Source organism: Colias eurytheme, chromosome 25 (genome assembly GCF_061535395.1).
Source record: "Colias eurytheme isolate Ceu_HAF_F1 chromosome 25, ilColEury1 Martin Lab GWU primary, whole genome shotgun sequence".
Classification (NCBI taxonomy): domain Eukaryota; kingdom Metazoa; phylum Arthropoda; class Insecta; order Lepidoptera; family Pieridae; genus Colias; species Colias eurytheme.
The window spans coordinates 4,194,754-4,213,967 of record NC_143004.1 but is presented as its reverse complement, the minus strand read 5'-3'; the positions used below and the strand labels follow the sequence as shown (position 1 = coordinate 4,213,967).

Sequence of the window (19,214 nt, the reverse complement as noted above, 5' to 3'; positions counted from 1 at the left end):
CATACCAAATTTTTTCCACACCAACTCATACTTTAAGATTAAGATCCTTTATAACATTGCGATTCATCAGATAATAAAAAATTTATCAAGTACAACAAAATAATTGCTCTACAACATATTAAAATATACCATTTTACTCGGAAATAACTATAATAATTTAAATATGAAATAATATTCACACACCTTCATGGCGCAACTTTTATTTTTGTTAACATCGACATAATAGGTATGTGAATCATTATACTATCGAATCTAATCATCGTATACGATTATTACAAATACATGTTACATTAATACACAGAACAAATAGCAACAAATTATAGACTTGTTGATACACAAGATATCATAATGTTCGTACTCTTAACATAACCGAACTCTGGCAATTGACCAAAACGCTGTGTAACCGAGTATGCCAGAACTATGTTAACATAGGGCTACCAATTATACTATTAGAGACAGAATTATACTGTTAACAGCACAGATAATATAATATACTGTTAACAGTAACTGTTGAGCAAGATTAAACAAACTTTTGTTTTTAGCAAAGTGCGTAACAAAAATCATTTCAAAATAATACCATAAATGATATAATACTTAGAGGAAAGTAACTAAATGTGGGCTAGTGCTTTAATATGGGCTAGTAACATTTCTCAAAAACAAACAATCGAAAGCCGCAACTAATGACTTTCTTCTGTCGCATTGATTCGTCCTATGAGCGCAATCACTCTATCTCATCCGTGTGGCGCGAGTTGCTGTTGGGGTAAGAGGTCGTCACTGCACCGCTGCCGAAAAATTTTGTAGGGTACGTAAAAATATGTTGTTTTATCATTGAAAATAAGGGATTAGTGTAATGACTATATGTTTTATTCGTAGGATATGAGTTTAATTTCATGTGTTTGGAAGTTTTACTTATTTGTTTTCTATTATTTAAAAGATGCAAGGTTAGGTTTGTTTTCATTAAGAATTTCGATTATGGGCTATGTTGGTGATTGCTGAAGATGAAGAGGATATCCCCTTAGATTCGGACACTGATCCTGATCCTATAATCGGCGAAGATGCTCCTACTTCTGCAGATGCAGAATGTATGTTCTGCCAGCAACTTTTTTCAGAGAATACAAGTGGAGAACTCTGGGTTCGGTGCTTGAGCTTTGGGCACATAATGATTGTGCTGGGCCAGAATTTGATACATGGATATGCGACTTTTGCAAGTAAAACTATTAATTTCTTAAAATTACCAAATTTCTTTGATCTCTACGTAGATATTAACATAATATAATTGTTTTTCTTAAGAAATACATAGGTGGCCCATATTTGAGGGTCTGGTCCATATTTGGTGCCTTTTTTCTAATTTTGTTTTTTGTTCAAATTTAATATTATAGTTTATTAATAAAAAAATAAGACTGTTACGGTGTTATGAAAAAATGTATGACTAATTACTATTACATAAACAAAAATTTATTTTTCAAAAAGTTTTTTATTTTTGGCCCAAAAACAAAATGGTAGCCCATATTTGGTTACTTTCCTCTAATGTAAGTAATTTTAAATTTGAAAATACAAGATGTTTATAGATGAAATTTTTCATTTTAATAAAATACATTTTACTTTACTCCTCAAACTTGAATATAGGTACCATGCATTTTTCAACCAACAGAAAACGTAGGAGGTTGAGGATCTCAGTCGGGTCGTGTATTTTATGCATCAGTATTGTTTTCTCTCCTTATAAGCTTTATTTCTTTTAAGTATAGGTTGGCAACCCTATCTGCACAGATTATTAATTTTGACGTTACAGTACCGGTGTTTAACGGATTTCCCTTCACATGTGAGACGTTGAAAATCTCAGAATTCCATTCATCTTATTGTTTAATCTGTAGCACCATTAACAGTGCTAATGAAGTATAACGTTGACATGAGATTAATTGTTAAACAGTTTATCCGTTTGATAATATATGATATTGTTTGCGCTTTTGTTGTCTTCGGGGAAAATTAATTGTTCTGAGTGTAAGTACAAGACATACATGTAACGCTGGATAGAGTTTAATTGTGCAGAATTTACCTATGTCACTAACAGATATTGTAGTCTGTTAAAATTAAATAGAAACCGACTAGCTAATTATTGTTTTCTGTTCGAATGTATCTGATCACTTCAAAATTGAATCTTTATTTAAATTGAAAATACCGACTTCAATTTAAATATTTCCACTTTTTTATTAGGTGAATACAAGAGAGAGAAATCAAATTAGCGAAAGGAATAATTTCAACCTTATATTATGTGCTAATAAAAACTAGTCTTCGGTCTACAAAAGATATAGAGAATCGAATTAGCAAAATGCTAGATATTCCACCTTAGTATGTTCCAATTAGTCGTAATTACTATCTACAGTTTTACAGACGTAAAAAAATAGAATCATACTTACTCTACAGTCTACACTTACTTATAGCATACCTTTGTAAAAAATCTTTAAATAATAGTCCACTTTAGGTATACCTATATTTAATTTTAATTGAATTCATTCAATTAAAATTAAATATAATATACCTAGAGTGGAGCTAGTAATATCTTTATACTATGATAATATAATGGCTATAAAAACTAATATAATTCATTTTTTCACAGGTGAATGGCGCGGCGAAAGAAGAATGCTGGACATCACACGCGACAAGCCGGTGAAGGTGTGCGTGCGTGTGGTCGTGCCCGTCAGAGACCATCCCAAAGTGAGTGATTTACTAGCTTTGACCCCCGGATACGCTCGAGTGCACTCAATGTTAGGAACGACCCGCATACAAATTTCCAAAGGGTTACATTATTTTTGATTGTAATAAAACACGAAGGGGCGATTTCACTGCAGGCTGCTGAAATATTTTTATAAGTTTTATGGCACCTTTTTAAAGTAAATTTACGTAGCGAAAATAGTACATTGTTTGTTATTTTAACTGATAGATAAACTAAATAGGACATGTGGAGGCTGTGAAATCAACCATAATTATTTATATTCAATTAAAAATGATACTTACTCTACATAGTCTGAAAGACAGCTAATCGGAAAGTCAGAATAGCATGTCGTCTTCGATAAATATTATTAAATATTAAGACTATTCAAACATTTTGTATTCACTTAAAATAAATACTTACGAGTATAAACTATATCAACTGGATAGCTCATCATTATGAATTCGAAAAGTATTGTTGTTACAAAACTAAAACGATATTTTAATTATTGCAGACGACAAACGATCATATTCATCTACACATCAACTCTGAAAGTAGCAAATTAGGGATAGGAAGGGTTGGATGTGGGTATCTGAGCCCTTCTCAATTTACGCTAAATTTGACAAGATATTATAAATAACAATATGGTATAATATGGGATGTAGATTGATATGTCACCAATATATCAGTATATAAAGTGATAAATATTCAATTACTAGTGAATATAAATTAGTTGTTGATAAATTTAGTTTTAGATCCTTCTCACTTGGAAGACGTTTTTTAATAGATGTTAAAATTTTCACAATTTTAATTCTGATGCAGACGCGCGGTAATAAGTCTAACAATTCATTATCATTAAAATCCATTTAGCCGTTTCGTGACCATACACGATCTTCTTTTGTTTTACTATATTTATAGATAGAATACCTACTTACCTTTGGGAGTAGTAGAAATACCTGTAAGATAGACTAAACAAAACACATCTTAGGGCCGATTTTTCAATGCTTGGATAAAACTTATTCGTCGAATAATGTATATAAAACTACCATTTTAAAAACGTATTCTAATTGCCCGTATTTGACAGTTTACGTGAAATTTTAATATTATCGTGTAATACTTTATTGGACGGATAAGTTTTATCCAAGCATTGAAAAATCGGCCCTTACAGAAGTAAACAACAAATAAACAGAACTCTTTAAAATATCACAATTTACGTGCGTATTTTTTAAAGCATAAATCTTTTTATCTCGATTAACGCTTCCTGCATCTCTATCCCCGTTGGAATTAAATTTCCTGTAACGCAAAGCGAATGTTTTTGTATCAACATAATATATAATGAAGTTCTTTTATACAGTTAAATTTTGCTTCGGTTTGTAGGGTCAAAAGTAGGATATTAATATTCTACGAGTGTGCAGACGACTTTTTTAATCCTTAATTCTTCGATTATATTTAACTGTTTTGGTAATAACACTGTTAACACCTAAAAGTATAAGAAATGTGTTAATAACTGCTCTATAATTAAATAAATTTTAGTTAGAATAGACCTTTATTTGCTTTCTTTAGTATCTACCTATAAATAACATTCTCTCAAAAACAGCACCAGTCATAACAGTATAATACAAGCTAAAGTCAAACCTCATTCCGAACTCTTTTTCGTTCACTTTATAAGTTTAACGAAGCCATGTATTTCGACAAAGGTTCAATAGATTTCAGAAACCATTTCCTTAATCGATTTAAAGTGTGAACCCTCACGTTCGGAACTCATTTGTCCAACTACGAGTGAAAAAGTACTAGAATTCGCTACAATGTGTTTAAGTACGTAATACAATGGGTATTTTTTACCATTTATATTGTTGTTTGTACTGGAATTTTATTTATACCGTAGAGAATTTATGGAATGCTATCTATACAATCAGGATCCATCGTGTGTTATATCATATGAAATTATTAATCAGCATTTAATTGAAATTATAATGTTGATTTGTTTAGTTTTTGTTTTTAAGCAATCATACTATAATATTAACTCATTTTAAAGCGTGATTTGGTAAACTTTACTAGTAAATAAAACACATGTAGAGTCTATTTATTTATACACACTGAATAAAACACATTTTGCTATTCTTTCGTATATTTAAAAAAAAAATATTTGAGTCAAGTGTACAACCAGCCTAATAAGTATTGGGTTACGATGCCACGCGATCCTAATGTCCAATTTCACGTATTCTTTAACTAAATTGCTCACTTCAGATCCTAACAGTTGGAGCACGTCGTTAGAAAATATGTGGAACGAAATCTTTACATTCTAACAGCATTTTCTTAAATCAGATAAAAGCTTGAATAGTACGAACACAAATAAAACTGTAAAGAAAAAGTTCAAAAAGTAAGCTGAGGATGGTTCTGAAAAGTATTGAAATAAATTGTAGAAAATTAGGAAAACAACATGGCATTGAATGGCATATTTCCATTTAATAATATAGTCTAGTTATATGTATAATATGAAAAGCTGTAGCTTGTAACAAATTGACAAAGTTACTTTTCAGGACCTGGCCGGACGGTACAATACCGAATGTAACAATAATATTTTTGGCATAAAAAGAGCACATAATATTAAAAGAGATAAACCAAAGTTATGATAACACATAAACTTTAGCTGTTTATCCAGCTAAAACGAGTGCAACAAAACAAAGTGCAGCCACACTTAGCGACAATAAATATAAAATCGCAAACATTCCCCGCACCTGTACTAACAGAACTGAGACAGTTTTGCCAAACAAAACAAACTATTTCACACGTAGCACTTGGGTAGCGCCCAAATATAATAAGGGACTAGCTACATCGGTTCGGACGGTTCGATTTTCAGTTTTCATGTAGAAGCCAAAATATAAATGAATTTTGGGCTTAGAGTAAACTCTTGTTGAACAGGAACGTGGTTCAGCTTATAGTTAACTTTATTATTCTAATTTTCGAGACAGATTTGTAACTGCGTTTAGATAGAAAATATTGACGATAAGCAATAAGCACAAGTCATATTTTTTCTGGTTGGTTAAGAGTCCAGCAGAGCACTGAATATACAGGGTGTACCAAAAAGTAGTGATGAACGGAAGCTGAGAGGTAGAGGACCTAGAGGGCTATCCGAATCACCCCCATGTATGTTATGCGATTTTTCGTATTTTCGGAGTTATGACGTTTTTTTCAATTTTTCACCTATCGCCGAGTACGATGATATTTTCACTCATGCTGACGTCAATGATTGCGGAACATGCTTGATTTTTTTTTGTGTGCTAAGCTGAAAGATAGGCCAATTCTGTATAGCAACATTTACTATCGTTAGATCTTTGAATGGAATAAAAAAAAGAATTAAATGGCAAGAAAGATAAAATTACCCAGTATGTTCACCACTTCAAGGGCCCGTAAAAAAATAAAATCACATAAAAAAAGTTTTCCGTTTGACTTTTAAAAACTTGCTCTATCTATCAGATAGCTACCCTGAAAATTTCATTTAATTATTCAGAAGGCTTCAATCGAAAAATTTAAATCTAAATGTGGTAAGTGCAAAAATTGAATTAACATAATGATCATTAAAACCAATAAATAGGTGTTTAATTACCAGAAATTTTTAAAATAACCCCGCTGTTGCTCAATGCAAGTGCGACATCACCGTAAAAAGTTGTCTTTCAAATGTCTGAATGCCCTTTTATCATTTTTAATGGTTTTTTCTGCTACTACGAATTTCCGGGTTATTTCGTCCAAATTGTGGCATTCTCTCAAGTAGCCGAGGTCTTTTTAGTATTCCCATTGAAACAAATCAATGGGGTTTAGGTCGAGGGACCGTGGAGGCCAGGCTTTAAGGCAGGCGTCACCGGCGCATGCGCAGGCTGCAACGACCAATCCATCTTTCAGGGTATCTTTGCCCTTTAGCCTGGCCTGCACGGTCCCCGGACATAAACCCTATTGATTTTTTTCCGTGGGGATACTACAAAGACGAGAGACTGCCACTATTTGGACGAAATAACCCGGAAATTCATAGTAGCAGAAGAAACCATTAAAAATGATAAAAGGGCATTCAGACATTTAAAAGACAACTTTTTACGGTGATGTCGCACTTGCATTGAGCAACAGCGGGGTTATTTTAAAAATTTCTGGTAATTAAACACCTATTTATTGGTTTTAATGATCATCATGTTAATTCAATTTTTGCACTTACCACATTTAGATTTAAATTTTTCGATTGAAGCCTTCTGAATAATTAAATGAAATTTTCAGGGTAGCTATTTGATAGATAGAGCAAGTTTTTAAAAGTCAAATGGAAAACTTTTTTTATGTGATTTTAATTATTTACGGGCCCTTGAAGTGGTGAACATACTGGGTCATTTTATCTTTCTTGCCATTTAATTCTTTTTTTTTATTCCATTCAAAGATCTAACGATAGTAAATGTTACTATACTGAATTGGCCTATCTTTCAGCTTAGCACACAAAAAAAATCAAGCATGTTCCGCAATCATTGACGTCAGCATGAGTGAAAATATCATCGTACTCGGCGATAGGTGAAAAATTGAAAAAAACGTCATAACTCCGAAAATACGAAAAATCGCATAACATACATGGGGGTGATTCGGATAGCTCTCTAGGTCCTCTACCTCTCAGCTTCCGTTCATCACTACTTTTTGGTACACCCTGTATAAGTACATTTGTGAACCTTATAACGAAGACACCGCTTAAAAAATGACACAAAGTATTATGAGTCATCGAATCCCTAGTGTTCTGTATCCGTAATTGTAATGAAAAACTTCCTATTCCTTTTAATTGGAATAGTTAATTGTCCTAAATTTAAGCAAAATTGTAATTGTAATTAAATAAATATTGATAGTGTGTCTGAAATAAAGATCTATTTATTATTTATTTATTATAAAAATAGATTTTAGTCCTTAAGGAATTTTACATTAAAATTCGTCTGTACATCTTTCGTACGTAACGCGACGAATACACTTGCGTAACCCCTAATAGATTGAGTTTGAAGTGAATAGAGCTGTCGACTGCAAATGTTGTTTTATCTTAACTCCACTGACATGTGACGAAAACTTCGGTAAGCTTTTGTTTTTCTTATTTTGTTTGCATTCCCCGCAAATAGGTATATCATGCTACGTTCAGATTTTGTGTGGGAGTAACAAAAATATAGATTTTCCAACGTATCTACGTTTTTACAAACCTTTACACAAACAGTATTCAATGAAACGATGAGAATTTTACGTAAATATTCACGCAAAAACTGTTTGCTTTTATTAACAGCTAGTTTGATATGCAGAAAGGTAGAGTGAATAAATATTGATCAATTTTTTATATCAATTGAACATCGCAATTCTAAATTAATAAACATATTACCTACAATCTACATATTTTGGAATAAAGAAGTTCCTTGAGTTGTACTGAGTTTAACAATGAAGACGAAACAATAAGAATTTAATAGATATTATTAAGTGAATATAGTACCTAATTCATTCCTAAAGTATTAATTGCCCTAAAGAACGATAGACTGTTCTTTAAATTCATCAACCTGAAAATTAAAACGCTTTAAATCAATACGTCTCTATCTCAATTGCCTACCAGATTGGCCGTAAAGTACGTAAGAATATTTTAGTCTACCCTAATAAACCGCCAATTATCTGGGCCCCTGGGGACCGGGACATAAACCCCACGAGGGGATCGCAACTCAAGGTCGGTTTGAATGACATTCGGTTTGGTTGAATTGATGTTCTGCTTCGTGTAGGAGAAATGTAGGTAGAAAATGTTTTGTTACGAATTTGTCGTGGTGTTCTTGGAAAAAGGTACCTACATATTTTAAATTAACATTGAGCAATATAAGACAAATAATTTTAAAGCAACATTTTGCGGAAGTAATTCAAAATATTATTATACCAATTACGTTAATGCTGGTTTATACTTATAGGTACAGATTTAGTAAAAGAATTGGTCAATTTAATTTTTTTCTTAGAAATATCCAACCAAACTTTAATAAAAGCAACAATAAAGGTAAATAGATAATTTTGTTCGCAGTTTAACTTCGTCGGAAAGCTCCTCGGGCCGAAAGGGAATTCACTGAAGCGTCTACAAGAAGATACGATGTGTAAAATGGCTGTGCTAGGCCGAGGATCTATGAAGGATAGACAAAAGGTAATTTATTATGGGAATAAATTGTAGGAAACACCTTCCAAGGGTTAAAATTATTAACTCGATGATTAACTCTTAGATACTAATGAAAGACCAATTAGTTGCAATGGTAGAAATTTCGTGTACTGGAAACCATATTATATGTAATGAAATAATATGTATCCTTTGTTGGAAATTCTTTAAGAAACTAAATAGTGTTTTACTCTAAAATCAAATAGATAGTAGAACAAAATATACAGACTACTACCAAGAAAGTGAGAGAAATAAAAGCATAGAAGAATAATTAAGTGTACTAGCGTGGATCTTTAGTATTTCTTAGCACACAAAAACACGCGAACATTAACAATTCAACTATTTCACCTGTATAAATGTACTTTCCCACGATTTCTGCACACCGCATTGTCTGGAACAAAAATGAACCTCTCAATTTTATATCAATACAATACAATGAAGAGTGTATTGTAATTTGTTGGAGACTCGCTAGTTGTGACCGCTTTGAAATACTTCACAATACCAATCTTCAAGATAGTCCACGATTGGGTCTTGAATATGCTCAGGTGCTTCTTTTGTACCTGTAGTTATTTTGTATCATAAATAAAATTCTTGGAACCCTCGAAATTAGAAATTTCGTTCGATTTTTAGAATGATATTAATAAATCCAGTAGATTATTATTAGAAAGTTGTACTAAAATTAATATAACCCACCATTTTAGCATCGACAAAATTTATAATTTTTATTTAAATTGTGCTCTTTGTTGAAGATGATAAAGATATTATGTACTTGGTTGGCAGTATTTGTAAACAAATGGTCAAGTAATTTCTTTTGCATGTACATTAGAATCGGGATTTTGAGACTCTATATTTTGGAACAGGAAGAAGAGCTCCGCATGTCAGGTGACCCAAAGTTCTCCCACCTGTCGGAGGAGCTGCACGTGGAGATCAGCGCGTTCGCGACGCCCGCTGAGGCGCACGCGCGCATCGCCTACGCGCTCGCCGAGCTCAGGAGATTCCTAGTGCCAGTAAGTTCCATACACTGTAGCAGGGGCACTTAACAGCAAATAGCAACACGTGGAGATCAATACTACAATTCTCAAATACCCATTACACTTAAATTTTTGATGTGTAATCCACTTCACTACAATAACCTTATTGCTGATCAACTCTGACGTTCTGCAAGGTTCATTATATCAGAGCACAGAAAAAAAGCAAGGTATATTTTTTGAGGCGTTTGTGATGATAATTAAATCAACCGTTCTTGCTCGAAGGTCTTAACTAATTAGTTCATAATTCCCAGGATTACAACGACGACATTCGACAAGAACAAATGTTGGAGATGCAGATACTATCTTCACAAAATGAACAGCGAAGACTAACCCCACCAGAATCGTCGCGAAGTAACAGCGAGGAAACTTTGCCCATACGGGATACAGCGAAACAACGGGTTAGTTGAAGAAAATAAAAGTATTACCTCCTATAGTAGCAGTTTTAATATTTTTTGCTTCAGAACTTTAGCTTGGATGGGTAATAAATAAAAAATTTAAATGCCTCGAACGGTAAAAGAAGTTAGGCGTGCATCCACAGTTCTATTATTTATGGCAATACAAAATTTAAATGAGTGAGAGAAGATTGTTTATTTTTACGAAACTTACTCATTTATTTCTGTCATGACTAATTGAAATTAATAAAATTAAATTAAAACACATTTAATCGGCAAAAGCAACTAAGAAAAATTATGTTTAGATTGGTTTCCATAACACAAGCAAAAGCTTGGTACCTATGATCAGATCGAATAATGGTAAAAAATACCCTGAAATATTTATTGAAGTGGAACTTCTTTATCGGGGTTGTAAAAAATTTAGTGTAACATTTTTTCGTTACGCGTGACATTTTTCAGTTATGCGCCATCTTTTTCCCTACCACGCGTGATTCGACGTATTTCTGAAAGTTGCATATAGTAAATTATTTTTTGAAAAATAAGGTCATAAAGAAGTTTCACTTCTTACGTGTGTACACTAGTACATGCACACATTTTTCATTATTTAGTTACTAGCGGTCCGCCCCGGCTTCGCCCGTGGTACCTACATATTTCGCAATAAAAGGTAGCCTATGTTCTTTCTCAGGGTCTAAAGATTATCTATAACAAATTTCATCAAAATCGGTTCAGTAGTATGCGTGAAAACCATACATACATACATACAAACCTTTCCTCTTTATAATATTAGTATAGATTATATCCCATACCCAGGTACAAGTGGCCCCAGTATCCCAGCCCTCGCTGGCGAGTGCCCCCGTGCTGCCGGTGCACGCTCCGAGCGCGCGCGACTTCTCCCCGCCCGCGCCTAACCCCGCACCTGAACATCTACCGCACCATCAGGTATGTATTAAAATCATTTATAAAAAAGAACGTGTGTGTCAAGCACACGTGTCAGAAGTGAAACTCCTTTCGCAAGACCGGCACGTCATGGAATAAGGCGACGATTTTGATATTTTTGAATCTTGCCAAAGAAGTTTCACTTCTGAAATGTGTGCTCGACGGACACGCTCTTTTTTTATGAAAATTTTCCTTTTTGATGATGTTGGGTTAAAATAAAGGAATTTTACAATTATTTCAAAACACAAACATACAACAATAACATTATAAATCAATACACGATAAGTGTTTACATAATTTATTCCAGGAACATCTATTTCACACTACGCTTTCACAACTTATACCGAAACTATTATAAAATTTTATATACAAACTATGTTTTACGAGAAATTGCTCCCGTAAAATAATGTTTCCTGCAGTTATGGTTTTGGAAGAGCATTAGATATAATAAACTATGATTAAAAACTATGTGACACTTTTTAAAGAGACACATCGAAACTTGGTATTTTACTTGTACACAAATATAAATAGTTAGATTAAAAAACGTAACATCTTATTATTATTTAACATACTATATTAATTTGATCTCGATCTTTACTGTATTTTGAAACAATCGAGTGTTTAGCATACAAATATGTTCTGAAAACATTGAAGATTATTATGCTAGATAGCAAAAGTATTTAGGCCTAATATCAGCCAATTTCTATACGAATCCTGCTCCTTATAGATAACGATAACAGTTTCCTCACGAAGCTCAGCCCAAAGATTGTACCACATCCTACTTATTGATATTTTTCTTAGATATTTTTAGAAATGTATTTTCAGCGAACATTCTTGTTTTCGATACATTAACTGTAGAACCCAACTTCTTTTGATCCCGTTCATTCAATTATTATTGACTATAACTTAATAGAAATAATCACAAAGGTAAATTTGATAAGGAATTTTCTTTGTTATTCTTTCTTCGATGTTTAAAGCAAGAAGGATGTTCTTGTTAAAATTTGGTCTTTGACTTAATGCGGAACACACTCATCACATTTACAAAATTGTTACGTTATAATTTAAAATTATGGCTTGACATAATCGATACTAATATTATAAAGCTGAAGAGTTTGTTTGTTTGTTTGAACGCGCTAATCTCAGGAACTACTGGTCCGATTTGAAAAATTATTTCGTGTACGTTCTTTCGGCGAAGCGCAACTAGTATGACATAATTAAGATATGAATTCCTAAACTTGAGTCCTAAACAAAAAGTTTCTATTATTACCCAATACCCAGTATAGTATTATGTTATCTGTGCTATAACTATATCTACATGGCAATGTAAAATTCATTGCTGTTTTTATTATTCCTGAGTTTCCATATTGCAGTGTATTAATTATTATTATCCATGTATATTTTTTTCCTGCCAATAATACTACGCTAAGCTTAATTGCAATCAACACATATAGCAAATGATAAAAGGGTTCCTCTAGTTATGTAACATTGTTATTTTACTCTGAATTACTTACGTAAAACAAACGTTACGATTCCATACTAATTAATTAGGAAGGGGAGAACTGAACAGAAGTTTAAGGCTGTGTACGCGGTCCGTGCGCTGTTTGGCTCAAATATGTGATTTTTCAAACCAGATTGTCCATCAACCGCTTATCTTACAAACATATGAATTACTAATAATTTTAGGAAATTTTATTGTCTATGTAGTTAGTTAAGAGTTTATTTCAATTAATACAGTATTTCTGAATACCATCAAGATAACTGATCCGATGATTACTTGATTTCACTTTAACACCTTGGCCACGGACACCGGCGGCGCGACCGACGGCGCGACGGGCGGCGCGGCAATTCGCGCGGCGCGGTAATCATGCCACGGGCAGTTGCGTTCGCCGCCGCGACCAGTGTAGACGAGGAGACGAGATGGCTTTATCAAAGTTAGCTCGACGTATTGTTTGGAGAGTAGCAGCTTTTTTGCTCAAGATTTAATGTTTGGAAGATATAGTGGAGTACACGAATTAAATAGAAATCGTGTTACAGACGGAGAATTCCACCAAAAATATGAAAAATATAGGCATGATGAAAAATTATGTTGCGGGTGGCTAGACTTCCAAATAGCTGGTCTAGCTAGAATTTCTGCAATAAAAGCTTCCGTCTCCATTTTCGCGAAAAAAAAAACAAACTATTTTAAATTAAGTTCGCTCCGGGAGTAGTCGCCGCGTCTGCCGCTCGACTCCGTGGCCTGCGCCGTAATAACTCATACATTTGTTTCGATCGCTAGTCGTGCCGCGCGATTCGCTCGGGGAAATTCGCCGGTCGTCTCGCTGGTCGCCGCTGCGCGTGGCATGCCCAGTACATTTCCATACATTTGATTCATTCGCAAGACGCGCCGCCAGTCGCGCCGCGCGAATTTTCGCTATAGCGAATTGTCCGTGGCCAGCACGTACGTGTCAATTTCGAAGCTTAAAATATCTGAAATTGCTGACAGATCTAACACAAAATTATTTTTAACTAACTGCAAAAATCCTTATTAAAATAGTTAGTTAAAAGATTTTTTTATTTTGAACTCCTAACTTACGAATTTAAAATCCGAACAATGTGAATTTTTTTAGAAATTATAGTCGACAAAATTATTATTTTCACCAAGATATTTGACTTTATTGAATATAATTTATACATATTGCAATAAAAGAATGTCTTACTTATAAGATAAAATTTAAAAAATCAACTAAGGTACCTCTATTATTTTTCTACAATTTTTTTTAAAGTACTATAAAACACTGCGCGCGACCCGATTAAAATCAGTCGGCAGCGAGCCTTTCCAGAGAGAGGACATGTTGCTCGGCGCTCTCCTGTGGACCTATGCTGTTCATAGTAAAAGGATAGCGCAAGCCGCGATCTATCGTAATAGATCGCGGAGTTTTTGACTTGCGTTAAATAGAATATGCGCTCTTAAAGATATTGTAAGACATATACATACATAAAGGTATAATAGAAGAACCAGCAAAACAATGTTTTAGTTAAAGATCTCATTCGCTATATATTTTTAACTAACTGTCTGCTGTACCCTGCGGTTTTACCCGTGTTGCTCCGCTCCTGTTGGTCTTAGTTTGATGATATATATGCCTGTGCCGCTATAGCCTTACTCGATAAATAGGCCATCTAACACCGAGAGAATTTTTCAAAGCGGACCAGCCCCCCTAGTCAAGTGGCTTTCTGTTAGCGTAGCGTTCAATAGAATAGACTAAGAATGTATGAGATTGACGTAAGCTGTAGATACGTTTATCTACAGCTTACGAAAGCCACTTGACTAGGGGGCTGTAGTTCCTGAGATTAGCGCGTTCCAACAAACAAACTCTTCAGCTTTATAATAATATATAGATTAACTCTTGTGAAAAATATCACTCAAACTTTCAAACAAATGAAGAGAAATTTTAATCAAACTTAATAGTCAGATTTTTAAAGCCTTTGAATTCATGTTTATTACTTATCTATAAATCTATACTGGTAAGTATTATAAAGCCGAAGAGTATGTTTGTTTATTTGTATGTTTGAGCGCGCTAATCTCGGGAACTACTGATTGAAAAATTATTTCGGTGTTAGATAGCCCATTTATCGAGGAAGGCTATATAGGCTATATATCATCACGCTAAACCAACAGGAGCGGAGCACTGCAGGTAAAACCGCGGAGCACAGCTAGTTAGCAATAAGTTGTATACACAATCAGCAATCAGCTTATATAATTTGTTTGTTTATTTTCTTGACATTTAATTATCCTCTATAATAACACTATTCACGAACTATTTATAAGGCTAACCATCGAGGCTTCAAGATCTTTTATTTATGTATCCCGCAATGTCTAATTCAAAATTGGCCAATTTATAGCTCCATTTATGACGTGTCACGTTTCAAACGTGATTTAAGAATCAATTGAGAAATGTTCTCACCATTTACGAAAGTGAATCATGGAATACGCGACACCTGTGCGCGACACGTCATGTAAAGTCACGTAATCAATTTTTAGGTAATGCTTTTATACTCAGAATGTAGCTTTGATGTAAGCGCGTCATGCGTGACAAGCTAACCAGAGAAATGAATTTCGAACGTGTCAAACCGATTTATCGCCTGGCCGAACTGTCGAACCACTTTTCAATCGAAATATGATTATAACATACGTTATAATTTAATAAATATTGAAAACTCTTTTTTCTTTAAAGGATACGTTAAATAGGCCCTTTTTTTATTTAATAATAGTTACGGCCCGCGGCTTCACCCGCGTATCCGAAAAAGTTCCCATATCAATTAAACATTTCACCCTGGAATAAACTAGCCTATCTAACAATCTCCAGACACAAAAATCACATCATAAAATATGTAGTTCCATTGCGACGTGAAAGATACACGATACAGGATACACAAACAAACACACAAAAAACATAAACACACTTTCGCATTCTTAATAGTACTAAGAATATTACACCAAATATATTTCCAACATTTCTAATAGTATTTTATGTGCACAAACCAACATTAATTTTTTTTTGTAACACACCGACAACGATCTATGTTTCAAAGTGCAAACAGTTGAAATCGAATAACTTGCGCTCAGTTGGAAGTGCTTTCAATGCTTGAATTTATTGCTATTTTTCCGATATTATCAGCCAGAGCGATCCTAAACAAAAATATCACGATACATTTAACCGAGTCATACATGCATAAACATTTTACTGCAATTCACTGGAATCAGACATCAAGGGAAAAGATTTACCAAGAATACATTGGTATACAACGCATCACATACATATTTTACGGGGAAATAATTTTTGTAATCTTTCAAGTAGCACCTGAGATTAGAGCGTACAAACTAATTATTATTCTTAAAACTACCTATAGTTTCTAACTATGCCACGCGGTCTTACTCCCTTTCCACTCTACTTACTCACTTCTATTGGTCTTAGCATGATAATATAGCCTATAGGCTTCCTAACAGTGAAATAGTTTTTGAAATTTGTCCAGTAATTCGTCAGATAAGCGCGTTAAAACATAACTAAGTATATGTTTTAATATAGGTCTCGATATATATCCTTCACATTAAGATCACAATTGATACAAATCGAGCACAGATTGCCGACCTCCAGTCTAACCTATATCTATACAATTGCCGGTTTTAGACTCAAGAGGTCACGTTTAAGGGTAAGTAGCAATAAAAGTTCACTGGGGGTTTGAAAGGTCTCCTATTAATAGTTTATAACGTGGGCTATATTGAGTTTAAGACCAGTTTTAAAACTACCGCAAGGAAGACTATTCTTCAGGTAAGTATAAAGTATTAATATTTGCTTGGAAATAAAGGAACCGGGTTCAGATATTGTCGATTTCGTTTTAATTGCTTTTTTGTTTCCAGATTTTGTTATTAATATTTCATAGAGCATATCATATTTTTGTTGAGTAGTTAGGTCTTGAGTAAGCGCTCCTTTCAAAGAATTTAATTTATCTCTAATCGTAGCCTATGATGTTGCGTTAGTTGGCGTTCGAGTTTTGACTTTAAAAGGGCGACTGTTGTCTGAACCTGACGATGTATTTAGCCGAGCCCGCATCATTCTGTGGTTGCTATTGAAATTTAGATTTGCGATAGTACTGCAGTCTTCGAATAATTTCGTTTTGTTTGAGAGAATATAATCGATTTCGTTCTTATAACGTCCATCCGGTGATACCCATGTCCATCTCTTTGATTTTCTTTTCTTGTATAGACTATTCAGTATTTTCAAGTTATTTTCAAAAGCAAACTCCAATAATTTTTGCCCGTTTCTCGATCTTTTACCTTTGCTGTGAGGACCTAGGATGATGTCTTCTCCTGTTCTTGAAACTCCAACTTGAGCGTTGAAGTCTCCCATGACTATGCAATTTTTGTATGTGTATTCATTGATGGCATTGTTTAGAGATAAGTAGAAGGAGTCAATTTCAGAATTAGACGATTGCTCAGTCGGGGAGTAAATCTGTATAATAGACCAATTTTCTTTCTTTGGCGGAAGTCTTATGTTTAATATCGCGATTCTTTCTGAGACGCCAACAAATTCCTTGATAAAACTTTTGAGTTCTTTTTTTATTAAAAAACCAACTCCGTGTCTTCCGGGTGTTTCTCCTTTGTAGTAGAAAAGAAATTCGCTGTGTTCTTCAATAGCCTCACCCATTCGTCGTACTTCACTAAGGCCTATTATGTCCCACTTAATATGTTGGATGGCTAAAATTAGTTCTTGTAAACTCTCATCTAACCTTAATGACAGCGTGTTAAATGTTGCTATATGAAAAATTTGTTTTGAATTTCGTTTATCGCTTTCTGAAACGATTGGCGCGGATGTGGAATTGATTGGAGGGTAGTGGTCGCTTTTCCCCGCGGTGACCAGCCGTCTTGGGGTGTATTGATTGGTTTTTTTGATATTAAAAGAAGTTTCGTTTATTTGTTTTTGTTTCCGGTTGCCGATGTCATTTAACAGTTTTTTGACGTTGTTGGAATGGTTAGTGACGAAGATCTTCCTCTAGCAACATAATCCAACATATTTGTTTTGTTAACCTTCTTTGGAGCAGGCATGGTTGCGTGATTTGGTGATTTACTTGGAGATTCGTTGCGATCTCGTTTTCTTTTGTCCTTCTGATCTTCTTTGTTTTCCTTAGTAATCAGTTTATCTTTAACGAGGTAGCAGATTTTACCTTTCGCTCGTTCCTCTTTTAGTTGGGGCAAAAGCTGTCTTCTCTTTTCTAGAACTTCTTTACTATAGTCTTCTTTTATGTAAATATCCGAGTTTAATTTCTTTTTATTCTTGAGAATTTCCATTTTCCTCCAATTTGTTGTGAAAGTTACTAGTATAGGGCGCATGTTTTTATGGTTCTTTTCTCCAAGTCTGTATGCATTGTTAATTTCATGATGATTCAAACGGATATTCATATTCTCATCAAGCAAGTTTATAATCAGATCAATTTGGGACTCATAACGATTTTCTTCTTTTACGCCAAAGAATATGAGGTTGTTTCGTCTTCTATCTTCTTCCATAGTTTTGATTTTATCTTGTAGTTTCTTAACATCCGTTTTTAGGTTTTTATTTTCTTCCGTAAGAGCAATTAGTTTCTCATTTATGCTTTCTGTAACGTTTTTAGTGACTGCTTCTGTTATTTCTCTTGTTTGTGCCGCCATTTGTTCCTTCAATTTTACCCAGAAATTTTCCATTTCTTTTTCCATAATTTTGGGGAGATATTTATCGAATGGCAATACTGAATTTAATTTGGTAACCCCGAATTGTAGTTGGCAACACTGAAGTTTATGATAGAAATGTAGGTTGGTACTGTCAATGTCTATAGTCTATGGTATACTTTTTGTTAGGTTGGTACTTTGAACTGTCACTTTTGAAAATGATGATATTGTTATTGACTTAATAACCGCACTTTTTCGTTCTAATGTTTCTGTTTAAACACTTCACTTTTGCACTGTTCTCTTGTTATTATTAGTTTATTTTATTCCTTGCACATAATATTCACTGTTTATGATGATTATAACTTGACGAGGGTGAGTTATTTAAACTTTTAGAATTAATTTATTAGCGAGATATGACAGACGTGTTTACTATACGGAAGCCGGAACCGGACAGTTTTTTGGAAAAACGGTTAAATCTAATAAAAATACCTAATAAATCTAGAAGCATAAGAATGGAAATAGGTAAGTTAAGTAAAGAGATCAAAACACAAATGAAAAAAGATCGTAAGAGTTTTAGACTAAAAATCTTTGAGAAACATATTGCCAAGACAGGGGGAATTAAAAAAGCTGCTAAGTTTATAACAGATAAAACAAACTGGATACCAAAGATGAAAGACCGAAAGGACACGACGAAGACCAAAAGATACGATATATTAAACATCGCCACCAAATTTTACGAAGACCTGTATTCCAAAAAAAATAAAACCGACGAAACTGACTTACAGAGCAACGA

The 19,214-nt window shown here is 33.8% G+C and overlaps 1 protein-coding gene across 1 annotated transcript in view; it reads left to right on the top strand.

Moving 5' to 3' along the window:
- Positions 1-19,214, top strand: part of LOC149897559 (uncharacterized) — a 67,607-nt gene that overhangs the window by 35,534 nt on the left and 12,859 nt on the right. The window contains exons 2-6 of the mRNA XM_090116187.1: positions 2,615-2,712; positions 8,760-8,876; positions 9,746-9,892; positions 10,168-10,314; positions 11,119-11,247. Of these exons, the coding sequence (XP_089972313.1) occupies positions 2,615-2,712; positions 8,760-8,876; positions 9,746-9,892; positions 10,168-10,314; positions 11,119-11,247 (638 nt within the window). The remainder of the gene's footprint in view (positions 1-2,614; positions 2,713-8,759; positions 8,877-9,745; positions 9,893-10,167; positions 10,315-11,118; positions 11,248-19,214) is intronic.